Genomic DNA, 24,267 nt, shown 5'->3' with positions numbered 1-24,267 from the left:
TCGGACTGCTGCCAACAGGAGAAAATCAACTGCAGGTTGAAGAGAACGATGGTGTGAATAGGAGACCGGGAGCCAAGAAAAACGTGAAACACAAGCTGAGCTTTATGATTACCGTACGCCAAACACGCCTCATGGGGCACAGTTTGTCCACGTATCTGTGGAGAAATCTCGCCGAGAAACCACGGCGATTTCCCTTCAAATGTGCGCTAAATTCCTTCGTAATCTACATTCTGACATTCAGCATCAGTGAGGAGCGTCGCCCTTTCAGCCCCAAGAAGTCACTCGTTACCATTGCTTCGTAAATTTGGCGTTCTTAATATTTATCAGATTAATAGTGTCCAGATTACGTCAATTTGTACGTGGTTCTTCAAAACAAAACTCTCCCCAACTTTCTTTCGTAATTTCATTTTCGCTAATCGATCAATTTCACAATCGTTTAACCCGGAAAGCATCCCGGCTCCAGCCACCACAGTCACCAACTACCTCATCCCAATTTAAGATCTCGAACAGAGGATCCAAGTTATGGAATTCACTTCCTCCCCACTTTGTTTATTCTATACCTTTATGTATATGACAATATCCTTTAATGTTTATCTAGGGAAGTCCTCTTGTCAAGCCTCTTGAGGGTTATTAGGACTTCCTCGCTTGTTTCCCTTTCGTCGTACTGTCTTATATCAGTGATTGTCAATTTTTTGAATGGTAAATCGTAATGTGGACCTTTCAACATGTGCTAAATGAATAAACCCAAAAAAAAATCAGTCAATTCATACCAGCTTTACGTCACCTCAGAGAAACGTGTTTCTTCGCGGAGGTGCACCGATGGATAACGTGACCAAGTGGGTGAGGGATTCACAGCTAACAAAACACGTTCTGCTTGCTGTGGGCCAAAGATTTTTAATCGTCCCCCCGCGGTTAGTGAACGTGTCTCAAACGGGTTCGGGTGATTTTTTTTTTTTTTTTTTTTTCATGAGGCATCTGTGAAAAACTTGCAGCCCCCTGCTTTACTTTGGGGTTTGATAAGGCTTGGGTGGCATCTGGTATCCATGTGTTCAGTGAAGTCACGGAGACATTTCTGATGGATGCATCTGATCCACCGACTCTACTTTTGCTGAAAGATCCCACCTTGATCCCGACCGTTTTCCTGGAGAACTCGTATCACCACATTAGTGTCACGTGCACTGAAAAAGATTCATGAATTCATTCATGAAATGCTTTATTGAGAACATGTCTCATTTCACAATGTCAAAACTCGGTGCGCAATTATAGTTTTTCTTCTTCCTCTCGTAGATAAATCTGGCGAACGCCCGGCTGGTGTTTGACAGAAGGGAGCTTGCTCGTGAACATTGGGTCATAACCTTGATTATGAGATTGCGGATTTATTTCTGCTGTAAATGAGTCTGCGCCGCAGGGTGGTGGGGCTCACTCCTTTGAGCTCAGACATCAGAAACAGATTCAATACCTCACGGTATCGCTGGATCCCACGCACCCAACTGGGAGACGACCTCAAGGGCGACCCCGAACCCGGCTGGAGAAATCACATTTCTCATTGAGTCTGGGCGCCTCGGTTTGTCCTTCCAGAAGAGTTGGAGGAAGCCGGCGTGGGAAAGGCCGCGTATGAGCCTTTTTTTTTTCACTCTACACACTTCGACCGCAACCCCCGTGTGGACGGAGTACAGAATGATAACACTGGGGTCTTAAACTTAGAACTCTGACATGTGAAAACACATTTGTCGATTATCTCACAACACGACCAACATCGCCAACGTTATAAATTCCGAATCCCCTACCCACCGCTGCCTCACAATGGTTTTGGACCGTCCCACAGCAGGACTGCGGTGGAGAGGTGAAGCAGACATTCAGCAGAGCTTCACTGAGTCACTACGTTGCAAGAGGAACGTTGGACACCTGATGTGGAAGGCCATCGCCTCACGTTTGAATCTCCTCCTGCCAATGCAACATTCATTATTTGCACAAATGGCCACGTCACCGGAAATCATTCAACTGAAAAGAATTTTCTTCTTCTTCTTCGTGTGAGTAGGCCCCTTAGGCTGCATCAACACCCTGAACATGTGACGTCAGAGGCTGAGAGGTGTTCAGATTACTGCTAACAGTCACTTAGAGCTGAAATACAGAACAATTAATAATGCTCTTCAGATGTGCCTTTTGGATTTGAAATAAAATATCGTTAAAGCGCAATCAGTTTACCACATGCTGTGGTATATATATATATATATATATATATATATATATACCACATATATAAAGGAGATTAGTGGTGAAGCCAATCATTGTCAATAACGAGCAGTCGTTTAATTTGACTAAAATATCTACCTTCAAAGCACAGTTTTTTTTTAATAGTGTAGAAAACATACAGTTTTCATAAACTTATTGGCCGCGAATATGCAAGTCAAAACTCAATAGCAATTTATGGTTTCAAATTCAATAGCACTTGGTGTAAATTGTACTTTCAGTATGAGCAAAATTATATACTTAAAAAAAACGCCACCACATTTGATGTGAATAATTATAATTTCTCACTTCATCCTACTTCTACTTGCACTAACCGCGGCGTTTGTTTCTCCTTGTTGACTGTCGAGACGTACGTGAAGTAGAAAGTGGGTCAACCCATAAACATCGTGTTCGTACGGTTTTCTGAAAACCAATCCAGGGGGTTTTTAAGTGAGAGACGGTGCACATATTGTCGTGAAGAGAAGCTTTGACGTGGCGTTCAAATGTACCAGTGAGCCGTATCAGTTTGGTCGTGGGCCACCAAGAACTCGGAAGACTTCATTAATCGAAGGGATTTGTTTTTCGCTCCTCTGAGAGAGTTTCTAACAGGAAAACTCCGGCCCCTGGACAGATGGTTTCTGTTGTCTAGCACAGGAAACTGGGAAATGGTAGAGCAACAACAACAAGTCAAGGTAAGAAACAAATCAAACGGCGCTGCCACAACCATTTAAAAAACAAAAAACAAAACAGTTATTGCATGAAAAGTTACGAGCGCGAGCTGGTTCACGCGATACTCAAGATATGCGCAGCTGTGGCGGCACCGTGCTCTAAACAGTTTTTACAGGCTTTGAAGCGGTGTCATCCATCCGCAGAGCGTCTTTGACAAGGGGGGGGGGGGGCCTCGCTAATTTTAACAGGACGCCGCCGCCGCCGCGCCGCTTTCTGCAAGCCCCCACAACAGCCTGGCTCCTTGTAGTGAAAGCATCTGGGGTGCTGAAGAGGACAGTCTCAACTCCGGACATGGACCTAATTGGCGAACACTTGGCATGTTGTGAAGTCTAAAAATAAATGAAATAAATAAATAAGAAAAGTAAAAAAAAAGTAATATGAGTTGAAGCACTGTTGGGGAGCTCAGCCTGACATCAGGCCAGAATGGTGCAATGGTTTTCTTTAAAAAGTAAAACAATTGGTTTTCTTCAGTTCAAATTGGTCTTATACAGTCTTACTCTTGTGAGGATGTGAATGATGTCACAGGCCTTGTCCTGATTAGGTGTTTTTTTTACATACTTGGTATCTGTTGTTGATATTGATTTCTTTTGCAAGAGATGGTGGAGGTGTCTAAACTGCAGTCTTTCCTATTTTTTTTTTTTAATTGGCCTTAAACACTTCAGTCTGTGTGATAGAGTGAGTGGTTCAATCATTTGGGTAGGAACGTAGGCTTAAGGCTTCCCTATCGGTCATCCCTGTTGGCTTTGTTTCTATAAAAATAGATGACTGAGTATTAAGCCGCACTATATACGAATAAAAATTAAATTGAACTGAAATGAATTCTCTGGAACTCGCTGGATCTTTTGTGCGTCCCCGAGACTTGTGATGGACGCCGCAGGCCAAACGAGGGTTCGCTAACGTCCACCTCCGCTGAAAGCCACACGGAAGAATCCCACTGGGAGTCGGTGGTTCGTCGCGTCGGAGCTGCCAGACGCTTTTCACCGGCGTGAAGTGGGGAGTCTCGGAACGAGCCCAAGTTTCCCCGTCAACGTGTTGCCAACGTTACACACAATGGTTTTCTGCTGTCAAGACGTCCTGGTTTCGCTTTACACTTTTTCAGTGGCTTTTAAGCACGCTCCCTTGTTATCCAATATAACCTCCACTGGATACTTGGCCACTTTGCACATGTCTGGTTGTTTAATTGTAACGCATCACAGTGCCTGGCCAGGAAATAATCACGCACACGAGCTCACATAAAAGTAATGCAGCCTTTATTTGGTTTCCTGATCGATGCCTTTAATAATGGTAATTTGTGTATCTGTGGAGTCTTTGCAGGTGCTTACGTTCACTCACTTTTCTGCCACACGACATGCAATAACGATCTCTTTATAACCTAATAAACCGTAACATAATGCAACATGTGGCAATGGCATCAGGGAGGCAGTCTGGAGCAAAGAGCTTCCAGTGTCTGCGGTAACTTACCCAACCAACAACAAAAGGTACTTTCCCTCCATCCGTCCATTGTACCTGATTTCTATTAGTTACGTCACTCTTACAGTTAATGGACTAACGTCAAGAATGCTGTTGATGTCTAAAGTTCGCATGTTTGACTCACAGTGGGTTTTGTTCTGTTCGGTCACGTCGTGAGCTCCGCTGATGTTTCACCTCCGCTGATTGGATTTTTCAATCTTCCCCAATTTGTGCAATTCACCTTTCAGCTGACTTCGGCCCGTAACGCGTTGACGAACCGCATCACATTCGTGTAATTTGTGTCACACTAAAAGCGGGTACCACAAATGGTCAGGAAGCCCTGCACTCATTCAAATTTTCTTTTTTTTTTTGAGCCATGCAGGCGCTCAAGAGAGGAGAGTTACATAAGATCCTTCTGAATTTTGCGGATGAAGCGTATTTGCCGAAATTTAGGAAAGCGACACGATTTAAAAAAAGAAAATACTCCAATTAAGACAAACGGCACATAACATGTTAAGACCGATGAACAATGACGTCTTTGAAAAGTGGGATCAGAGGAATGGGCATCACTTTCTCTGCGAGAACTCCCTACCAGAACTCCCGTTCTGCCTTGATATAAGATTTCAGCTTCTTCACAGGCAGAGTTTTCCACCCTCCTCGGTTTGGACAAAACCCGGCAGAAATCCTCGGCTTCTCTTCAGGTGAGCGTTGCATGCAGATCGGGGGCAGAGATCAGACTTTGCCTGCTTGGCTCAGTGGAGTGCAGCCCCATTGGCAGCACATCCAGCGCTCCCACTGTTGCCTCTCACTCATCTCCCAACATCTCCTCGCACATTTGCATGGGCTATCGCTTTCCCCATCTCGCCTTTCGCCTCGCTGCCACGGGAGAGCCGCTGGACAACCCTGACCCCATCAACACAGGAAGCAGCCCTTGTTTTGCACATTAGAACAGGCCGAATACCGTCTCACCGCATGCAAACAGCACACGTGTCATATCAGGGTTCCAGCTGCTCCCTGCGACATTATGAGGAAGCTGCAGGAGTTCGCCAGACCTCGGAGACGGAAGAAAAGCCCCCCCCCCCTTATTATTAAACCTTATTTTCCACCAAAAAAAAAGCTGCTTTGCTTGATTGCAGCAGACAAACAGGGAAGGGGCAACTTCAGTCACAACAACACCAAATGGCCCTTATGGCTACCAACAACCTGGTGTGACCCTCTTAACTCGTGTAACAATTTCTTTATAAAGGGGAAAAAATACCACAATGTACTTTTTCCACAAGCAGCACTCATCAACTCTGATCCTTGAACGTTTCCTCCTTGAATGTCATTATTGCTCAACAGTGTATTTGGGGTTATTTGGTCATTAAATGAATAAAACACTTACATAACTGCATGGACTCAATGCTCGCAACAGGGGTTTTGTGAGTGCGGGACTATGAACTCGATACCATCACTTGGCACCTGTAAACTCGCATGCTGGCTAGTCATTTTTGGTCCGTTGCCAGATTCCCTATACATTTGAAATGATTAGACAAAATAATTATGTGCTAGAAGATGATGGGCCACATATAAAAGAAAGCATACAATTACCGAAATAGCAACATGTGTTTTTAATGTGAAATTTCTGACAGTTCCTGGTGTAGCGAATGTACCACTATTTCTGTACTCGTTTTCACAATATATCATGTTTGCAAAACGTGTTTTAAATTAATTTTGACTTGCAAATTACTTTTTCATGCAACCAGAATATATATAGATATAAAAAAAAAAACGCTAATAGGTAATGTATTCATGATTAAAATGCATGTATTCATATAGAAACGGGTCAACGTCCAATGAGGACAACATGTTTCCTGTAGCAGTAGAAAGTCCATGGCTGCTTCCTTCGTCCCTCTACACAGCTGAGGCGAGCGACAATAAATTTTGACATTTGCTTGGGAGGAGGTGGGGGGAGGAGGAGGGGGGGGGGGACAGTTGCTGTAAAGCTGCAGAAACACGAACCTCTGCAGTACAGCAAACTGCCACAACGAGTATTTACCACTGAGGAATGACGTACACCATCTCCGCTCAACGACACAATAATAAAGCTGCACAGCAAAGAGAACATTGACATTAATTGACCGGGGTCAATTAATGTGAAAAAACAAAACACAAACCACACATATGTTCAATATATCACTCCATCTTTAATTGCATGTGAATTAAATAATTATCTCAGATAAACGTCTTGGCTAAAGCATGTGTAACATTATCTACAGTATACATTTCAGATCCAAATATGCAGTGAATTGTCCCTTTAAATCTGGGTCATTATTGGTGATAGCAAACAATATCAAAAGGAACTTTCTTCGTAGTGCAACAACCAAGTGTAAATCTGAACTAACCCCGCCGTCATTACTCATGTATTACAAAAAAACACGTCAAGTTCAGTCTTTTCAAAGCAAAAACATACACACAGGGAAGTTATTTTAAAACATCGTGTCCATCCAAAGGATGTAGTGGATATGTTCATGTGTTACACAGTTGTATAAAGCTAATCAAGCACTGGAAACCAGAAGGGGAGGAAAAGAAAAATTCAAGGCACTTAGAATTATGCGAGAGCAAAAAAAAAAAAAAATATCACAACACGAGTAAAAACCCAACACAAGTTCCATCCAATACATATCAGTTCCAGTTATTTTCAGTGATGGAAAAAGGCAGTAATAATAAAAAAAAAACAACCAAAAAACAAACCCATCCTAGCAAACATGACGTGTTGCCATTCATCCATAAAGTGCTTCAACCTGACCTTCTCCCGGGCCTGGTTTTCAGATAAGAGTCTGTCAAACACTTCCGTCGCTCCTCGTTAAAAGAGGCAAAAACAACAGCTGGCGAGCACAAATGCCCCGCGTGAAACCGCTGCCTCTCAAGTGTTGTTTACTAGACGTCTAGGAATATGGCTTTTCGTGGACCATCTCAGCGCAGAGCCAGCTGAAGCGTGTCGCCGACAGTTTCCCTTTCTTTATCGAGATTTTTTTTTTTTTTAAGGAATTGTGACAGTTTTTTTTTTTTATTATTATTATTTATCATGTGAATTTGACTTTTCTCTATTTCTAGGTCCGTCTGCAGGGATTTTAAGACATGCGACTCTGGCTGTTCGGGATATGCTCAAACCTCAAATGTCATTGGCATCGTATCTATTGCTTTGACGAAGCGGCGAGGGTCATTATCGTGACATGTGACAGGTATTACCGACACGCCACAGAGGCAGATATATTTAACTCCTCGGCACATAAAAACCCCAAACAGCTTGGCGGAACGCCTGCGGAGCCGAGAGGAGCAACATCTGTTAGCAACTGGGTGAGGTGATCCCTTCATAGCACCTGCGTGTTAAAACAAACAGCAGAAGGTGAACTGCGGGCAGATTCACTCATTTTAAAAGACAAAGTGGCTGCGGTGGCTTGCTGTGAACTTAAAATGGCCCGATCGATGCCAAGAGGCGACGCCGGCAGTGATTAGTGCCACATCAGCCTTGAAATTCCACGGCTCGCTCGCTCTTCTGGTGGGGTGAGCAACAGATTTGCATTGCCCCCCCCCCACACACACACACACTCACACATGGCACTACAAACATGAGGAATGTACGCTTTTAAATGCTAAGTGAAAACACATTGGAGAAACCCCGAAGGAGGACATCCGGCAATAATGACGACGGTCGACGGCAGTACGAAGACACGGAAAAACCAAACAAACGAGAAAGTACCAGGTCAACGTCCTTCACCGGACTTATTGTTTAGAAACGTATTTGTGACGCGTGTGTAAGCAGTCATTTGCGTGGAGGAGGAGGTGGTGGTGGTGGTGGTGGTGATTCAGGTTTCCTTTAGATTGTCACACTTGTGAACTTCATCGACTTTCCCAGTCTGCTTCAAGGCGTGAAGTCTTTTTTTTGTTTTTTGGTCAAGAAGCCAAACCTTGGCTCTGGGACAGCAGGATCACACCGATCCTATCTGGCAGCCACAGTAGGAGGTTCAGAAGTAAAACGATTAGCTTCGTTTGAGGGTTTCCCCCCCAGGTCTTCCGCATCTCCTCTCCGTGCCAGACGAATAGTTTTGCGATCCATTTCTATCAAATTCCACGTGGAGAAGGTGACACTTTAATCCGAGAGAGGGAAACGAGGAAGTGGGTGTGGCGTTATCAAAACTTGAACAACCCCCCCCCCCCCCCCCCCCCCCCAAAAAAAAAACCAAACAATATATGGGTGCGGAGTGGATAGAAGGAGGAGAGGAGGAGCCAGTCGCTAGTGTTCCGGCTTCTGCTGGTAGAGCTGAGTGACCTGGATGACCGGAGGGGAGACGCTGAGAGACGGACCGCACCAGCAGGCGGAGGAGCGCACCGGCTGGACCTCGCAGCTGCCGCTGGAAGAGACGACAAGACTCAGCGTTTTCACCCCCACTTAACGGCGCGACGACGCGACTGGGGCGACGACAACAAAAGCTGGACAGACTGAACGAATCTGAGCGGGAAATATAGAGGCAATCCAAGTTGGGTTGAGGGATAAAAAAAAAAAAATCCCAGAAAGTTACCAAGGAAAACAGGCTTTTCCACAGACTCTCCACCTTCTGTTAATGGAAAACCAAAAAGGCAGAGCAGAGTTTTATTCTTGTCTACTGGTTAATGTAGTGCATCAGCAATCCATGCGTGAGTAGCTGAGCTCTAAGCCACAGTTGTTTACGTTTACATGCTTTGAATAACACCGATTGAGAGAGAAAGGGAGGGAAAAGAAATAACCTGAAATCCAAGAACCTACAATTCCCGCATACTGAGCAGACGTCGCCATATGTGGGAGAGGCGACTAATGTCATGGCGTTCTTATGTATGATGCAGGGGTGCAGTGTGGAGCAGCCAAAAGGTTCATGGAGCACAGAACAGCACAGTGCAATGAATACAGAGCACAGCTGGAGTGAATTCACCTTCAGGTCACTCAGGTTAAGACCAAGAAATGATACCTGCTTTTGTTGGATCAGGTTTTTGTGCAGGTGTTGCATCATTTAGTCATCATATGTTAAGCAGATTGAAATCATGTAGGGTTTTTTTGTTGTTGGTTTTTTTAATAAAAGCCGTTAGGCTATTATCACTTCCACCTTTAGGGAATCTGTGAGAAAAGTATAAAAAAAACCGGATGGATTGAAGGTGAACTCACTCCCAACTTTAATATACATCCTGACTGCAGGCACTCATGATAGGTTTTTTTTTTTGGTCATTTTTTTTCCCCCCACATCAATCTTAACAAAGTACTTCCGCAAAGAGCTGGATCAACAGGCTCAGTGGACAAGTGGACAGTGGACAAGTACTCTATTAAGACAAACGTGAAAATAAGGGGAACCTATCCCTTGACCCACGCCAACGTCACAAAAAAAACACCACATCGAGATGGTACACACAGCACTGGGATGCATGTTAATAGAGAAGGAGAAGACGGTGTGTTGCCGGGTGTGTTGCCGGGTCACCCTGCTGAGCGGGAATCTTCCAGTACCTCATGTGTTATGGGGGCTCTTTTTTTTTTTCATAGTGGGGCAGCACTGCTGTGACATACGACAGTAAGAAACACAAGAAAAGGAAAACTTTTTTTTGTTTTTTTTAAAGAAAAGCAAAATAAAAGCGCATGATTATGATGAAATCCGATATGTCCGAGTCAGAAATCCACGACAATCTGCACGAGGGGCACAAAACTCTCACGTTTGGGCCTGAAATTCATTAACGGATCTTCACTTCTGGACGGCAGAGTCGCCGTCGCACCCAATATCCATCAAGTCATCATCAAATGAATGAAATAAAACAATAGCATCTGGGCGTCGGCGGGCGACGCCATATTGGAAAACCCGCAACAGTGTTTCCGTGAAGTGAGAGTAGTAACCACTGCAGCGCCGTGTCGCTGACTAATGTCTGCACTTGGAGAGCTCAGTCCCAGCAGATAATCTGATCTGATGGCTGGCAGGGAGCCTTTCTGTGTGAAGTTTGTCAAAGATGCTTAGCATCAACAGCATGTGAAGGCTTTTTTTTTTTCTCAACTTGAAATAGACATTTTTTTTTCCCTTCGTGGTTCATTTTTTTTTTTTTTCTCCCCCACTCGAGGGGATTATCTCACCCTGGGGATGAATGGGTGTAAAGGATTTGTTTCTGAGAGTAGGATTACTGATGACTGATGCTTCTTTCTGTGTACTTTCAGTAGTAGGAGTAATCGGGGCTTGACGAGAACAGTTTTTAGGCGTTTTAGGACTGATTTTTAGCTGTTCAAGTTATTCAATTGGTTTTGAAAACAATACGCGTTGTGTCACCAGAACATACGACTCGCATGCAATCAGTCTTCTACACTGCTCTGTCCATGCCAGGTTCACGAGCGAGAGTATACCGAAAGACACACATAATGAAATCATATATTGAGATTTTGATATATTAAAGAGAGATGCTCTTATATTTATTGACTATTTCGCAGCAATAATCTTCATTGCTTTATAAAGTTTCCTTGTATTGCTTCCATTGTCTTTTTGATCCTTTTTTTCATATTTCAGTTTTCATCGGCTTTTAATTGTCTCGCTTATTTTGCCAATGTCTTTTAAATCTCCCCATATAAGCGCTACCGCAAGTCCTTCATCCCCACTGCGGTTAGACTGTAAAGTAACATGCAATAACCCCTGCATCTGTGCCACTTTATCTACGTCACTTAATTGACCACTTGTACTAGGACTGAACCTGCACTGCCAACACTGGTATTAGTATTATTTTTATTTTTACTATAGTATGTTTGCTGTACTTTATTCTACACTTATTCTACACTTTTCTATTTCACGGAATCTTTAATGTAATGAAAATGTAATAAATGTACCATCTGCATTTTTTCCCTACTCCTACATCATATTACAGTGTATGAGTGTGTGTGTGTGTGTGTTTTTACCCAGTGTCCTCGGGCATGTCCTGGTCAGCCTCTGCGGCGGACGACTCCACGTCTGCGTCGGCGCTGCTCTCGCTGCCCTGCGCCGACCGACCACAGGGAGACTCCGGGCTCACACACTCGCCACTGAGACACAGACGGGAGTCAAGACGAGTTGAAGACGGTTAACCATCTTTGGGGCTCGCCGAACCCCCGCCGTGAACGTGACGCAACTCGCGCCTGTGGTATTTCAATGCTACATGCGTGTCTACTCCAATTTCCACCTTCGCATACATGTATGTTTATGATTCTGGATTGTTTTACGAGCTGCAATGACCCCAGGTTCCCCGAGCGGCCAGAACGTGAAACTCTAAAAATATTCCTTGTGTGAAAGATACGATATGTATGGAATTATTTTCGGTGGATACGTGGCCCTCCCCGTACTTCACGTGCTTCTCCAGGAGCAGGATGGCCGCCTCCTTCTCCTCCAGCCTCCTCTTTAAAGAGACGATCTCCTTCTGCTTCTCCAGAAGCTCCTTCTGGAGACGATAATTGCTTTCCTCCAGAGTCTCACAGAACGCCTGCAGAAATAACACGGAACAGGTTTTTGTTTTTTTTTTCTCTCCCCCAACCATGTGGACATTTGTCCACACGCAGAAGATGGAAAAAGTCAGAGGTACCAAATCGAAACCATGACCTTCATCCCGTGAACTCCGCGTCAAACTCGTAAACTAAATTGAGTGACAATTAATGAGCGCTGTAACAGGAGCCTGTCACCCCCCTTTCATCTGTTACTTTATAGCGCCGTAAAAGTGTCAAACTGCAAAACCAGTAGGAAACCGATCCATGCTTATTAATATAACATGTTTAAAGCGCCACAAGTGATCCGACTGACGATTAATGCAATGGAAAAGACTAAGGTTCATTTGTGCAAGATCAAATAACTGATACATCCAATACAATACTGCACAGAAGCTTTTCACAGTATTGAGATTACAAGAATATATAAAATATAAAAGAAACTTTTTTTACCAGTATGTAAACTTTGAACCTTGCACACACATTTCGGAGACGGGGAACCTGCAGCACCGATTGTGAGGTGGCGAATTGAAGCCAGATTTATCTCATATGGTTATCATCTCCAAATATCAGACTTAAAGATCCGCGTAATGATAAACAGCCGAGCTGCAGTGGTGTAGATGTGTTGCCTTAGTGGAACATTAGAATCAGCAGCACGATGTTCATATGTCAAAGTATCAAATGATACGGGGCGGTGGATAGAAATGTCTGTTCCAGCTGCTTTTATTAAGATTTACAGCCGTGTACATAAACTGTATGTACACGGTAACAAATAAAGTGAGTCTCTGGGAAAGTCTCCTGCAAAAAAGTTATTTACCAATGGGTTACATGTAAAATAAAGACATTTTAGATTTTATGGCTGTAAATCCTAATAAAAAGCTGCTTGGGTGGACGGGAATCACTTTTTTGCACAACACCGGTTCGGTCATGCGCAGTAGCAGTGCATCCACCCTCCTCCAAAGTCCACTGAACCTTTTTACAAGTCCCCTGTTCAAATATTTAATACATACTACATTATTTTATTAGTGATTCCACTACCGTGACACCAAATAATATAATTTTCCTGACTGCCACCTCCTCCGTGACTGTTTCTCTCGTCTTTTCTGTCAGGATTTTGCGTCAAATGCCGCCGATCAGCAGGTTGATTGAGACGCAAGAATATTGACGGGGCACTTTGCGTTGACCATTTATGGTAAGAAAGTGGGCGTGTCGAGGGCGGGAGTCGAACTGTCAACCTCCCAGGTGGACTGGGATCTATAAAAGGAAATTACGTGCAGGATTTATCTGATCAAAATGTTTTTTGGCGTGTGCCATATTCAGCTTTTGGATGCACGTATAGGTTTAGTAGGATTCCTACACAATGTTTTATAAATGAGGCCCCTGATCACTTGATCGAATTGCACTTTATTGTCATTGCACATGTCACAGGTACAAGGCAATGAAATTCAGTTTGCGCCAATGCAGAAGTGCTTTTCGCCAAAATACATTATAAATGTATACTATAACTATCATAATTTGCCAAAAATAAAATCATTACAGGCTGGATTTAATGTGATTTCAAGTGAAATTTAACATGAGGCGGTGGTGTGAATCAGGTTAAAACTGCAGATGGGACAGACTAGAAGGGGCCAGGCCATTCAAATATTTGTATAAAACGTATTTATTTCCAACACTTTTGGAATCTAAAACAAATGCTTTTATGTCGTTCTTTTATTTTCGAGTATGCTGATTGATGACAGACGCAGCTTCACTGGTGTTTTTGATTTGCTGGTGCAGAGAGGCGAGGACAGATGTAATGTGCTCGTGTTGAAAGACAGGCAGCAGCATATTGAGCTTATCCAACCTTCAGTCAATGAAAGCGGGAATTACTTGCAAGGCCTTTAATTAGCAGAAGGAACTCGCGGAGAATCCTCAGCAGAAAATAGCTGACTTAATTTGCAAATCCGAATGATTGCATCTAAAAAAAACAAAAAAAAACAAGATTTTCCGTATGACATGAATATCTCTGGTTCAGGTATTTGTGAGCCATCGGCCTGCAAGTGTCGGGCAACCGCGTCTTTCGGAGACGGACCCGACAAGTGGCATATATGGATATATATATAGAAATGGATCCTCGAGGTACTCCGCAGGTCAGAAGTCTGACTGAGAGGAAAGAAATACCTTCCAGAAACAGCCAAATAAGATGTAAATGAACTTGTGTTCTGCTAGATATGAGAACAAAAGGTCTGACAAAACAAGAAACAGATGATCCACAGTCTCATTAATGAGTGAAAAGCCAATAACACCTCTTTAACGGCAACATTCAGTGCCGATATGTCCTGAAGTCAAACCAAGCATTTTGGAAACGGGCTGTAGTTTTTCTCAGATCCTTGGCGTAAGAAAGGTCTGTGAAATTACCCACAGATGACTTGGAAAAAAAATGTTAAACCATCAATTTATTTTGCAAAGTGTAAACATTTTGAAAGCATCAGTGTTGAATGTGGCTTTCCTACATTTCAGCCACTAAAAGAGCAATAAAACTCATATGAGGAAATGTGCGAGTGAATGAATGAGACGACCTGCGGAGAACTGCGGTCTTGTCCGAGTGTGTGTTTCCAACGATAAGGCAAGAAAGAGAGGAGATTTTTCTATTTCCTAAGATATGAGCGCATTACACATTTTTATATGGCGTAAAAAGAAAAGGCGGGGCCTGTAGGCACCAGCGTGCATATCTGGAAGTAGTTTACAAAGGATCTTACGAACTGTCTTGCATTATTCTTGTACGAAAGAGCATTGATTTCAACAGGTCACATTAGAGGCGTATAGTATTGTTCTTTAATACTTTACCCACAATTGTGGTTTCAGAGAATGCAAAGACTGAAAGAAAGCAGTCGCCAAGAGCCAAACATTCTCCCACATGATGAAAAAAAAAAAAAAACACGTTCCTGTTCAATGGTAATCTCTTTAAAAGACGTGTTGCCAGTTACTTTGAACTACAGATTTATGTCACAAAGACTATATTATTTGGTATTCGCGTTTCCTCGCTCGGGGCCAATAAACATTACGTATGTTTCTGTTTATGGGACTATAGCATCTCTTCAGTGGCTCCCTTGTTACAGGGCTGCCATTCAGACGCCAGGAGCCGGAGTGACTGTAAAAAAAAAAAAAGACTGGGGTAAGTAACTGTTAAATGTTGGGAGTATGAAGCGATTGGCCTTTAAAGGGTCCCTCACTGACGAGACGCGACGGAGATGAGGTTTTAGTCAAACAAGCGAAAGAGGAGAACCGGTGGGAACATATCCAGTTATAGACCCCACCAGTGCAGGCTCTAATCTTTATTATACCTGAGAGTTTCTGAGCCATACACCCATAAGGGAAGTAGTACAGACAGAGACACGCTGGCTAATGAGGGACTGAGGAAGGAGAGGGTTCCCCTCAAAGCCCTCTTTCCATCAGGGCTTATTAAAGGTCATGAAGAAGACCCCACAAGTGGAAGTCTTTTATTTTCTTTCTTTTTTCGCCCTTTAAGGGACATTTTTAGTTGTTGAGTGTGGCACATGTTCATGTTGGGCCAGTTCAATGTTTTATTTGTTGTTTGCACCGTGTTGTCAGCACAAGTGGCTCTAAATGCTGTTGTGAGGTGTAAAAATATTAGAGCAGCCACATGGGATGTAAATGGTCTAAATAACCCTGTTAAAAGGAGCAAAGTTAAAGAGAGCAAAGAACCAAATAATATTTCTACAATAAACACATTTAAGTCAAGCTGATAATGAAAATCTAAAAACAATGGGATACGAAAACACATTTTACAGCTCTTGTGAGACGAGCCACAAAAGAGGAGTTGCGATGTTATTACACAACTCAATAAACTTTGAGTTAATAAAAGAGATCAGGGGTAATGATGGTAGATATAATCTGGTGCAAGGCAGAGTAGGAAATTAATTGGTCACTCTTCTCTCCGCTTACTTTCCTCCACAATACAAAACTACGCCACTACGTCCGAAAAGAAATGGATAAAAGAGATACAAATACGGAAAGCCAATGAAATAATATAGTTGATCACACAGGTAAACACTGGTCGTTCCACATCTAAATCCCTGATTTCAAAATTGTATTAAGGAATTACGCCGGGCAGGGGAACCTCAACCTCGCACTTTTGCTTTTAGATTGCAGATCGACGTTTACACTTCAAAATGGACTGTGTATCGAGACAAATATCTGCAATCCTGTATGGAGGGATGGTTGTTTCTGTATGTTGGCATCTTATTACCCGCTTGCTTTCCATGGTAGTTCATTACAACGGACACCAGGCTATTGTGACATGAATGCTGTTAATACGCTGACAACTTTGTTGTTGTGACTGTTAAATAAACTGTTCAATTAAAAAAAAATAATTACAATAATGACAGCTGTTCACAAAGTGCAAGACGTGAGAAGGCATAGCTCCGAGTAAAAAATGATCAATGGAACATAAAAACCAAGTTAAATCTAAAGGTAAGCTTCAAAGAAAAGTGATTAAAAAAAGTACCTTCATAGGGTTCAGAGTTTTAAATAATATTGTTTATTGTAGTGTACTTGTATATTGTTGCAATTTGCAAATAAAGGATTTATTTGTTGGTGCAGCAATAGAATCAGATCTTGTGGATGGACTGGAAACTATTAGGCAATGATGGCGCAGCCACAACACTGTCGTGGACACTGGATTAAAAGCGACATGATAAGGCTGCAATCTCAAACATCCTCCAGGATGCCGATTTCCACCATCTCACAAGATTTCAGCCTCCGATTCACGAGACCACTTTGTCCCGGTCTCTTTGATATCAGCCAATTCCCGAAGTCGGTGCATTTAGCAAAGCAGCATTTCTTGTTTATAGCTGGTTTCCTTTACCCGGGGTATTATTTCAACTTGCATCTTTTGTTGGCAGGGTTGAGTTGCGGTCAGACGGCGGCCTCTGAAGTTTTCCCGTGCCGCCAATGCCCACGACCACAACAGAGTCTGCTTTTAATGCAGCGGTGCCCCAGGGACCGGAGGCCACGGCCATACCACCGTGTCGCCTGTGAACCGGGCTTCCTTTGAATCCTCTTTTGATGCCAATATTCACCATGAATAATGAGGGCCGAGTTCCTCCAGTGTTAACAGTTAATACTGTTATTATTGAATTCTTTCTCACACTTGGATGATAAGAGAGATGAGAGTCAACCATGGCATCACTGAAATGTGGATCCCCCCCCCCAGCGATGCAGCTGCTGCAACATTCTATCTCAGAACTCGCTCGGCGTGACAATTAGGAGTGAAGAAGGTGCGAGACATAATTTTTTCATGGGACTTTTAACAAAATTGAGGTGTGAGGTTTTTCCCCAAGTCTTGTGTGTGCTTACCCTGCTCTCCTCCAGACTGTCAAAAGGCCCCGGAGGATCATCGAGACAGAGGAACTCCCTCACCGCCAGACTGTCAAAGAGTAGAGTAGAGTAGAGTAGAGTAGAGTAGAGTAGAGTAGAGAGCTTTATTCCTCCCCAGGTTGAAACACAAACTTACAACAGCTTAAGGTAAAAAGGTGCAGAACTTATAAAGTTAAGGAATTAAAATATTGTAAACATATGTAAAAATCTAAACAAGTGCAGAAAAGAGCACAAAAATAGAATATGTAAAAATACAAAATAAAACAATCCAGTAAAAAAGAAAAATCCTCTAAAAAAAAGAGTAAACTGACAGGATGAAACTGAAACAGCCAATGCGATATCGACGCAGAACTCGTGCGGCAATTTTTTTTTTTTTTTAAACCAAAAGACTCGGGCAACTTGAAGGACGACTCACAAACCTGTTGGCGATGTCCTTGTGTGCCACTAAATTCTGCAGAAACGCTTGCAGTCCCAACTGGCGGTCTTCCAGGAAGTCGCTGTCATAGTTGTCTTTGAACCACCGCTTGGGAGGCAACGAGAGGCGGAAACCTGGGAACATCTCTTTCAGCTGTGCACGCACACGCACACACACACACACACACCAGGGAATGAGTATCACATGACCGCCTGTACCAGACAATAAACTACTGATGACGACAAGCGCGCAGATGAACACAAGCTCTTTCTTTTTCTGCTCTGATTACTAAAGCAAACTACAGCTGAACCCCCCCCCAATTTTTATTTTTAAGGCTACCATAATAACACTTCTGCCACTTCTGCAGAAGTTTGAACTAGAGAAGCTGGTGCATCAATGATGGAAATGGGTCTAAGCAGACTGGGAAAACTCCACAAGAGATCTAAATTGTAACACAAGCATCAGTAATTTCATTCATATTTTCAGAAACGGGTTTGCAAATTCCTTTTAGGTTTAAGGAAATAAAGCCAGGGGGGATTGTCACTTCATGTCATGTTTTATTGCCAAGAGGACTGTTATTTCACATCGCGTCATGTTTTGTCAACACTGAGATTGATCTCAGCCGAACTGGAAGGACAAGTAAGATGCAGAAAAGACAGTCGCATTGTGTTTTTATCACAACATTTCTCATAATTTAAAGAAGAGTTGTTTGAAAAGGGAAGAAAAAAACCCCAACAACATCTGAATGTGAAGTCTGTGGCAGGAGGAAGGCGTCACTTCAAAGCAGAGAATTAATCAAGTAGAGATCGCTGATGCAGCAGAAAGAAAAGCAAAACATTAACTGACCAGAGAACAAAAATAGCCACGAGGGCTACTTTTGACACCTTGGTTACATTTCACAGAACTTTGTTCTTTGTCCTTGAATTAATAAATGTCGACGTTTTACTTTCGGTTATACCAAAAACAAATGCCTGGGTTTCCACAAAAGTAAAATTTGCTGCTCCGTTTATGCCTTTTGCGGACTAATTTGAATATTTTGATGGCATAAAAGTACCTTAACTTTTATATAAGACATTTTATATCAGTTTCTAGAAATGTGCTGGAAAATACATGTTAAAGTATTAGCAGACCTGGTAAATGTTACTCACCTCAGGTGAGTCAGGTGTCAGGTGACTCACCTGTAAAGTAAAGTAAAGTAAAGTAAAGTAAAGTAAAGTAAAGTAAAGTAGAAAAATCAAAGGATTGTGATTCCAAATAATACATTTTTACCTCTTGTACCCCAATTTGTGTATTCTTACTGATGCAAATGTGAACACAAATTTCTATGAGCAATATATGTTTGTGCATGTGTAATATGATTACTGAATGCATAATCCAATTTATATGTGAGCAATGTGTTTGGCATTTATAAATGTCTTAACTCTGCTGCCATGACAGATATTGGGCCTTGACTTAAGGGTTTTTTTTTGCCCTTGAGGTAGACTGACAGACTCCCTCTTGTCAAGAGTATGAGGCGTTTGTCTTTTTCTCTCATTACTTAAGCAGAACCTGAGTGGAGCCTGAATTTAGACTAAGGGCAAAAAATATATAGAGCCAACTGAGGGCGCGCTGTCTGATGTGGACATAATGACAGATACATGTCTTCATAGGACATATGGGTAATGTGGGATAGTAGCTCCAGAGACTCAAAATTATTGTACTTTGGGGAAATTACCAAAATAAAAAGTCTACCGTTTCATGCCAGTCAAATATATTTATGGTTTCGCAATGGGCCATTAGGAACCTGAACTCACAGCCTCGTCACATTGATGCGTCTCCCATCTGTCCTGACGGAGGGCCTCCTGGGGTGGAGTGCAGCTGACCAGTCAGTCAATCATTCTCTTTGTTCCGACACAAACCTCACTCGTATCTCGTGCTTAACAAAGTACAGTTGGCTGGAATCATCTCGCATGAGAAGACTTGCCTTTACGGTCCCATGAATCTTGGCAGACTGCAGCAGGCTAATTCATCCGGTACAGTTATGAAATTGTCATACAAGTGGATATTTTTTTTGTGTGGGGGGGGGGGGGGGGGAAGACTAATCATAGAGATATAAAATACAACAATTTGTTGTACATTTGGTTATGTATGTACACAAATACGACAAAGCGCCCACAAAAACAAGTATGCAACAACAAATCTCATGACGGAAACACAGATACTACAGGTCCGCAGACCGAAATCAAGATACACAACTGTAGGAATGTGAAAATTATGTACAAGCTCGTTATACCACCTAATTTGGGGGAGTTGAGTAATTTTCATCTTGCGCCAATCTGGACAGAACCCCGAGAGTGAACAGCCATCCTCGCTTTTAGAAGCACGTCAGAACATTTCTGCACGCATGTGGCCACCTTGTGTGGATAAGTGTTGTTTGTCAATTTTGATGTTGGTGTATGCAGCAAGAGCAGGGTGCGATATCATTTGTGCACTTGGCAGCAGTGAGCCATGTGCACAAACTTGGAGCAAAGCGATGCTGGACCCAATTCAAACTGTCTGCTGCCAAGCCAGTTGAGAGGTGGTGCAGCGTTCTAAACGCCAGGGCTTCATCTATAAAACATTGCGTCGGATCCATACTGTAAGTGTATGTGGGGACAAAAGCTGAAAATGGCATGTGCAAAAAACATTAGCGGATTTATAAAGCTGCGCACTTTTCCTTTTAGAAATCAGTCATAAACAAGTCTGCTGATCACTAGCATTTTACACTCGATCATTGACAGTAAAGACATGGAAAACGAATTTCGGAGGGTGAAATAGCAGTCAGGAAAATGATATTATTTGGCAGACACAGAATGAAAAACAACTGAGTGCCAGCGCGTCGTCACTACTGGAAATAGTGCGAGTGCCACAGAAGATCTGTAGTAGAAGCCAGTATGTGTGGCATAGTGCCGGAAAGGGAAGGAGACAGATAAAGTAGAGTTTCAACCGTTTATTAAATATCCAAATAAATATTTCAACAGAGACGTGTAAATTCAGTATTGCGCCCTAACGGCTAACTAAAGGAACACATCTACATAAACACTAAAGGCTGTTTATGATGACGTGGCTCTACAAGTCTGATATGTGATGACATTAAGGGTAAAAGTTGGGCAGAGTTTATTTTCATTTATCACAACGTTTGTATGGGAATACGCATCTCTCAGGGCCCATTTGATACATAAGCAACCTTTCTAGACAAGGCCCCTGATTACATGCTGACATACCGGGTATTGCTGGTCCTTCAAAAAAAAAAAAAAAAAAAAAAAGTGTCTAAGATTCTCTCACAGCAGGGAAAGCACTCCTAAATAACTGACTTCAAAGCTCTGCAGGAACTACACGACTCTACAATTACAAGCACAGTGTGGCGTTTCTCGCCGCAGGAATGGAGGGAGGATGCCCACACCTCTTCTATCACCTTACACATCGCTGTGCCAATCCCCTGCTTTTCCAGTCTACTTCCGTTGACTAACTGTTTGAATAAAGAGCAGGAAACTCCTCGGTTGTGTTGCAGCGGATGAATCAACATTCGGCAAACCTGTGAACAACTTTGCTCATTTCATCATGGAGGATTAAGGCTTTGATGCTCTCCCTCTCTGTAATCTGTGACCATACCGCGCTTTCCGAAGCCCCGAGTGACCCATTCTCCTACTTGGCTTGGGCCCGCTGTGCTGCTGGGGAACAGTGAGCATCTTTGTGTAGCTCTAATCACTTCTGCAGAGCTCTCAGAAACAAAAGCAAGCAGGCAGGAAAGAAAAGGGTGACAGTGGAAACCGGTGCCGGAAAAACGTGGACGACAACATTACTGATAAGTCGCTGCTTCTTCGGGATTTCGGGAAAACCTTGTGGAATAACAACGACTGACACGGCAATACAGACCTTGTCGTTGAGTCTGGAGAAATCGGCGTATCGTCGGAACACAACCCAGCTCTCATCCTGAGTTTTCTTGACAAGGACCTTATATACCTGTGGAAAGAAGAATCGTCAAATAGACAACTTTAGTAAAAGAATTGTCTCCCTTATTCACATAGGCATTCGGCAGACTCAAAGAGACTGTGCTGTGTGCAATGCCTGCAACACATCAAAGCCCTGACCGAGGAACAAAGTCACCTTTTATTCTTCGCTGAAGTGTTGTGCGACGTCTCACTCACATGTCACATTTACCCTATAAAGGCCACAGTTCACTTCTTAATAAACTTTCTGTGACAGTGGTATTAAAACTTGCTGATAACTTGTGCAAATGTTTAAAGTCGAGCAACGACGCGACGTATCCCTATGTCCGTTCGAGTGTGTGCAGATCGGTTGTTTGAGTAAGGCAAGTCTGTGTGCTGATTAAATGTTGATATTTGGGGTTAGGGTGCACAAATAAATCCAGACGGGTTTTATATGTCAGTAATCCACTACGTGTGGATTCATATTGGGGATTTTACAGTCTGATTAGCACAATTTTTGTTTGTATGATGGCATGATGACATGTTAACAAGCTGTCAGGGTTCGTACCGTGAACTTAGCCCTCTCCTCCATGACTTCATACCCCAGAAGGGTGGGGGTGATGGGTCTCTCCTCAATCTGATGGCTCCCTGCGGGATCCGAAGCGGAGCGAGGACAGCTCGAGTACTCGAGCGAGGGATCCAGTGCCCCGTTCACCCTGGCCTGTGTCATTGGGCTCTGGGTCGGCGGAGGGGTTCTGCTCCGTCCGCCTCTATCCGTGACGTGAGGACGCTGGGAACCGAACCCTCCGCATCCTCTTGCACGGTCCTCTCCTCCAAATCTGGGTACGGAGGACGAGGACTCCGAGCTGCTGGAGACACTGCCTAACGAAGACGCTCGCTGTGGCCGTCTCAGCTTGCTCCTGCTGCCGGACAGCGCTCTGTCCATGGGCATGGGGACAGGCACAAAAGGTGATGCCATAATCCTGAGATGCGTGTTTGGGCCCCGCCACCACAGTCGCCCACACGGATCTTCACAACAGCACTGACTTCACCCTGCTTTGGAGTCGAGCGGTAGAATCACACTGAGGGGCGGACAACGACCCCAAAGACCCTGTGCAAAAAACAAACAGAACAAAAGCAATCACAATCTGGATAATTTTACTTTCACGAAAGGATTTTAACGCATATTTCATCATGAGATTTAGAAAAACGGTCCCAAAATGGCCGCATTTATAAACACCACCCTGATAGAGCGCAGATAAATTATTGACAAGAGCCACACCATTCATTTTTTATGCACTGTTTTATGTTTAAAATGCATTACAGGAAAAGCCTGTTAAGAGGTTCAGATAACCTGCGTGATATGTGACTAGCATCGAAATGCCTTCAATGAGATGGAAGCTTTAAGATGAGATGATGGTGGAAGAAGCTGCATTTTGATTTGTAGGGAAGAGAATAAGACTTTCTGCTCAGTGAACTCAGCATGAGTGTTACTCAGAAAGTCCAACATCTATTTCTATGGATGTGAATTGCATATACTTAAGGTATGGGACAAGCAAACAGCACCAATGTGTCATATTAAAGATTGGAAACCCATGAAAAAGAGTGAAAACTGTGGTAAGGTGAAGGTTAGAAGTTATTAACAGTTGTTCATGCTGCTTCTCTCACTCCTAACTGACTGTTTTGATGAAACATGCCTTGGGACAGGAGCTAATGTGTTGATAATAATCGCCACTTAGTCTTATTACCCTAATTAAAGCTACATTTTGTTTCACATACACAATTGCTAAGAAGGCAGCTATCCCCTTTAGCAAAACAAGCTAACGTACCTGTGATTTAAGACTTCTGTTCTTCTTAGACGTCACTAACAAACTGGGCCAACTAAATTGCTGTGACGCGATTACGCCTCGGAATCTCGGTACCGACATTCAAACTTTCTTTTGTGTCCTTAACGTGGCGTAGAAAGTGTTAATTTTCAAAGATAATAGTCACTGGCTAACGTGAGCTAACACTCGTGCTAACGAGTTGCAGTTACTATCACAACAATCCCAAACAAAAGTAGGATAACTCCATTTAAATCTAAAGAGGGAAGTTTTGGGGTAATATTATGGAGCCGAATTGGAGAGCGACCCCAAATTTAGCAAAAGAAACATCCGTTTATTTTTGGGAGACACGTCTGAAAGAAGATAAACAAAGTGAGGTTAAATCGGTGTGTTTTTGAACGGGGTTCAGCGCGTCGACCGTCCGGCTGGAATCCGGATGTCGCGTTACCTCCACGCAAGCTAGCGCCGGTGGACAAAGCTAAGATGTGGGAAGGAGATTTTCGCTTACCGCAGGAGTCCAAATATCCTTTCCTTCAAGAAGACGATTTGTCTCTAACAGGTAAGGCTCCGTGTTTGATTGTCCCGCTGCTGTTTTGTGCACACCGCGCTGTCTCCTCCCGTGTCCCTTGCATGTTCACTCAGGCAGCGCTCAGGATCTTGCAGTGCCTCAAGGTGGCCAGGCGGGGGCGCCGCAACACACAGGATGAACAAAGGGACCTGCTTCACGCATGAGAAAAGTATTGATTATAAAAATGTGAATACACATCGATCGATCTCTCTGTCCAGATAGATAGATAGATAGATAGCTAG

General features: G+C 43.2%; 1 protein-coding gene across 3 annotated transcripts; it reads right to left on the bottom strand.

Annotated features, from left to right (window-relative positions):
* Positions 1 to 8,650: 8,650 nt before the first annotated feature.
* snx16 (sorting nexin 16) lies at positions 8,651 to 24,101 on the bottom strand. Of its 3 annotated transcripts, none has more exons than XM_080515044.1 (9): positions 23,966 to 24,101; positions 22,203 to 22,745; positions 21,582 to 21,668; positions 17,692 to 17,840; positions 17,252 to 17,321; positions 11,759 to 11,895; positions 11,339 to 11,461; positions 9,920 to 9,968; positions 8,710 to 8,801 (listed from the first exon to the last, which is right to left on the bottom strand). In XM_080515044.1, exons 2-8 carry the CDS (start codon positions 22,611 to 22,613, stop codon positions 9,950 to 9,952), a joined length of 996 nt encoding a protein of 331 aa, XP_080371170.1. In that variant the 5' UTR covers positions 22,614 to 22,745; positions 23,966 to 24,101; the 3' UTR covers positions 8,710 to 8,801; positions 9,920 to 9,949. The 3 variants fall into 3 exon arrangements, with proteins under 3 accessions (XP_080371169.1, XP_080371170.1, XP_080371171.1); XM_080515045.1 differs by having other exon boundaries at positions 9,920 to 9,965; XM_080515043.1 differs by lacking the exon at positions 9,920 to 9,968 and having other exon boundaries at positions 8,651 to 8,801.
* Between the last annotated feature and the right edge of the window lie 166 nt (positions 24,102 to 24,267).

The sequence above is a fragment of the Blennius ocellaris genome (genome assembly GCF_963422515.1).
Source record: "Blennius ocellaris genome assembly, chromosome: 19".
Taxonomy (NCBI): Eukaryota; Metazoa; Chordata; class Actinopteri; order Blenniiformes; family Blenniidae; genus Blennius; species Blennius ocellaris.
This window is presented reverse-complemented; position numbering and strand designations above follow the sequence as displayed.

What these genes read in the sequence shown, in the direction of transcription:
- snx16 (XM_080515043.1), bottom strand. Translation starts at nt 22,613, where the DNA reads ATGGCATCACCTTTTGTGCCTGTCCCCATGCCCATGGACAGAGCGCTG. An exon ending in CACAAGGACATCGCCAACAG is followed by an intron (nt 17,322 to 17,691) that starts GTTTGTGAGTCG and finishes ACTCTTTGACAG; the next exon opens with TCTGGCGGTGAGGGAGTTCC. An exon ending in CTCCTGGAGAAGCACGTGAA is followed by an intron (nt 11,462 to 11,758) that starts GTACGGGGAGGG and finishes TCTGTGTCTCAG; the next exon opens with TGGCGAGTGTGTGAGCCCGG.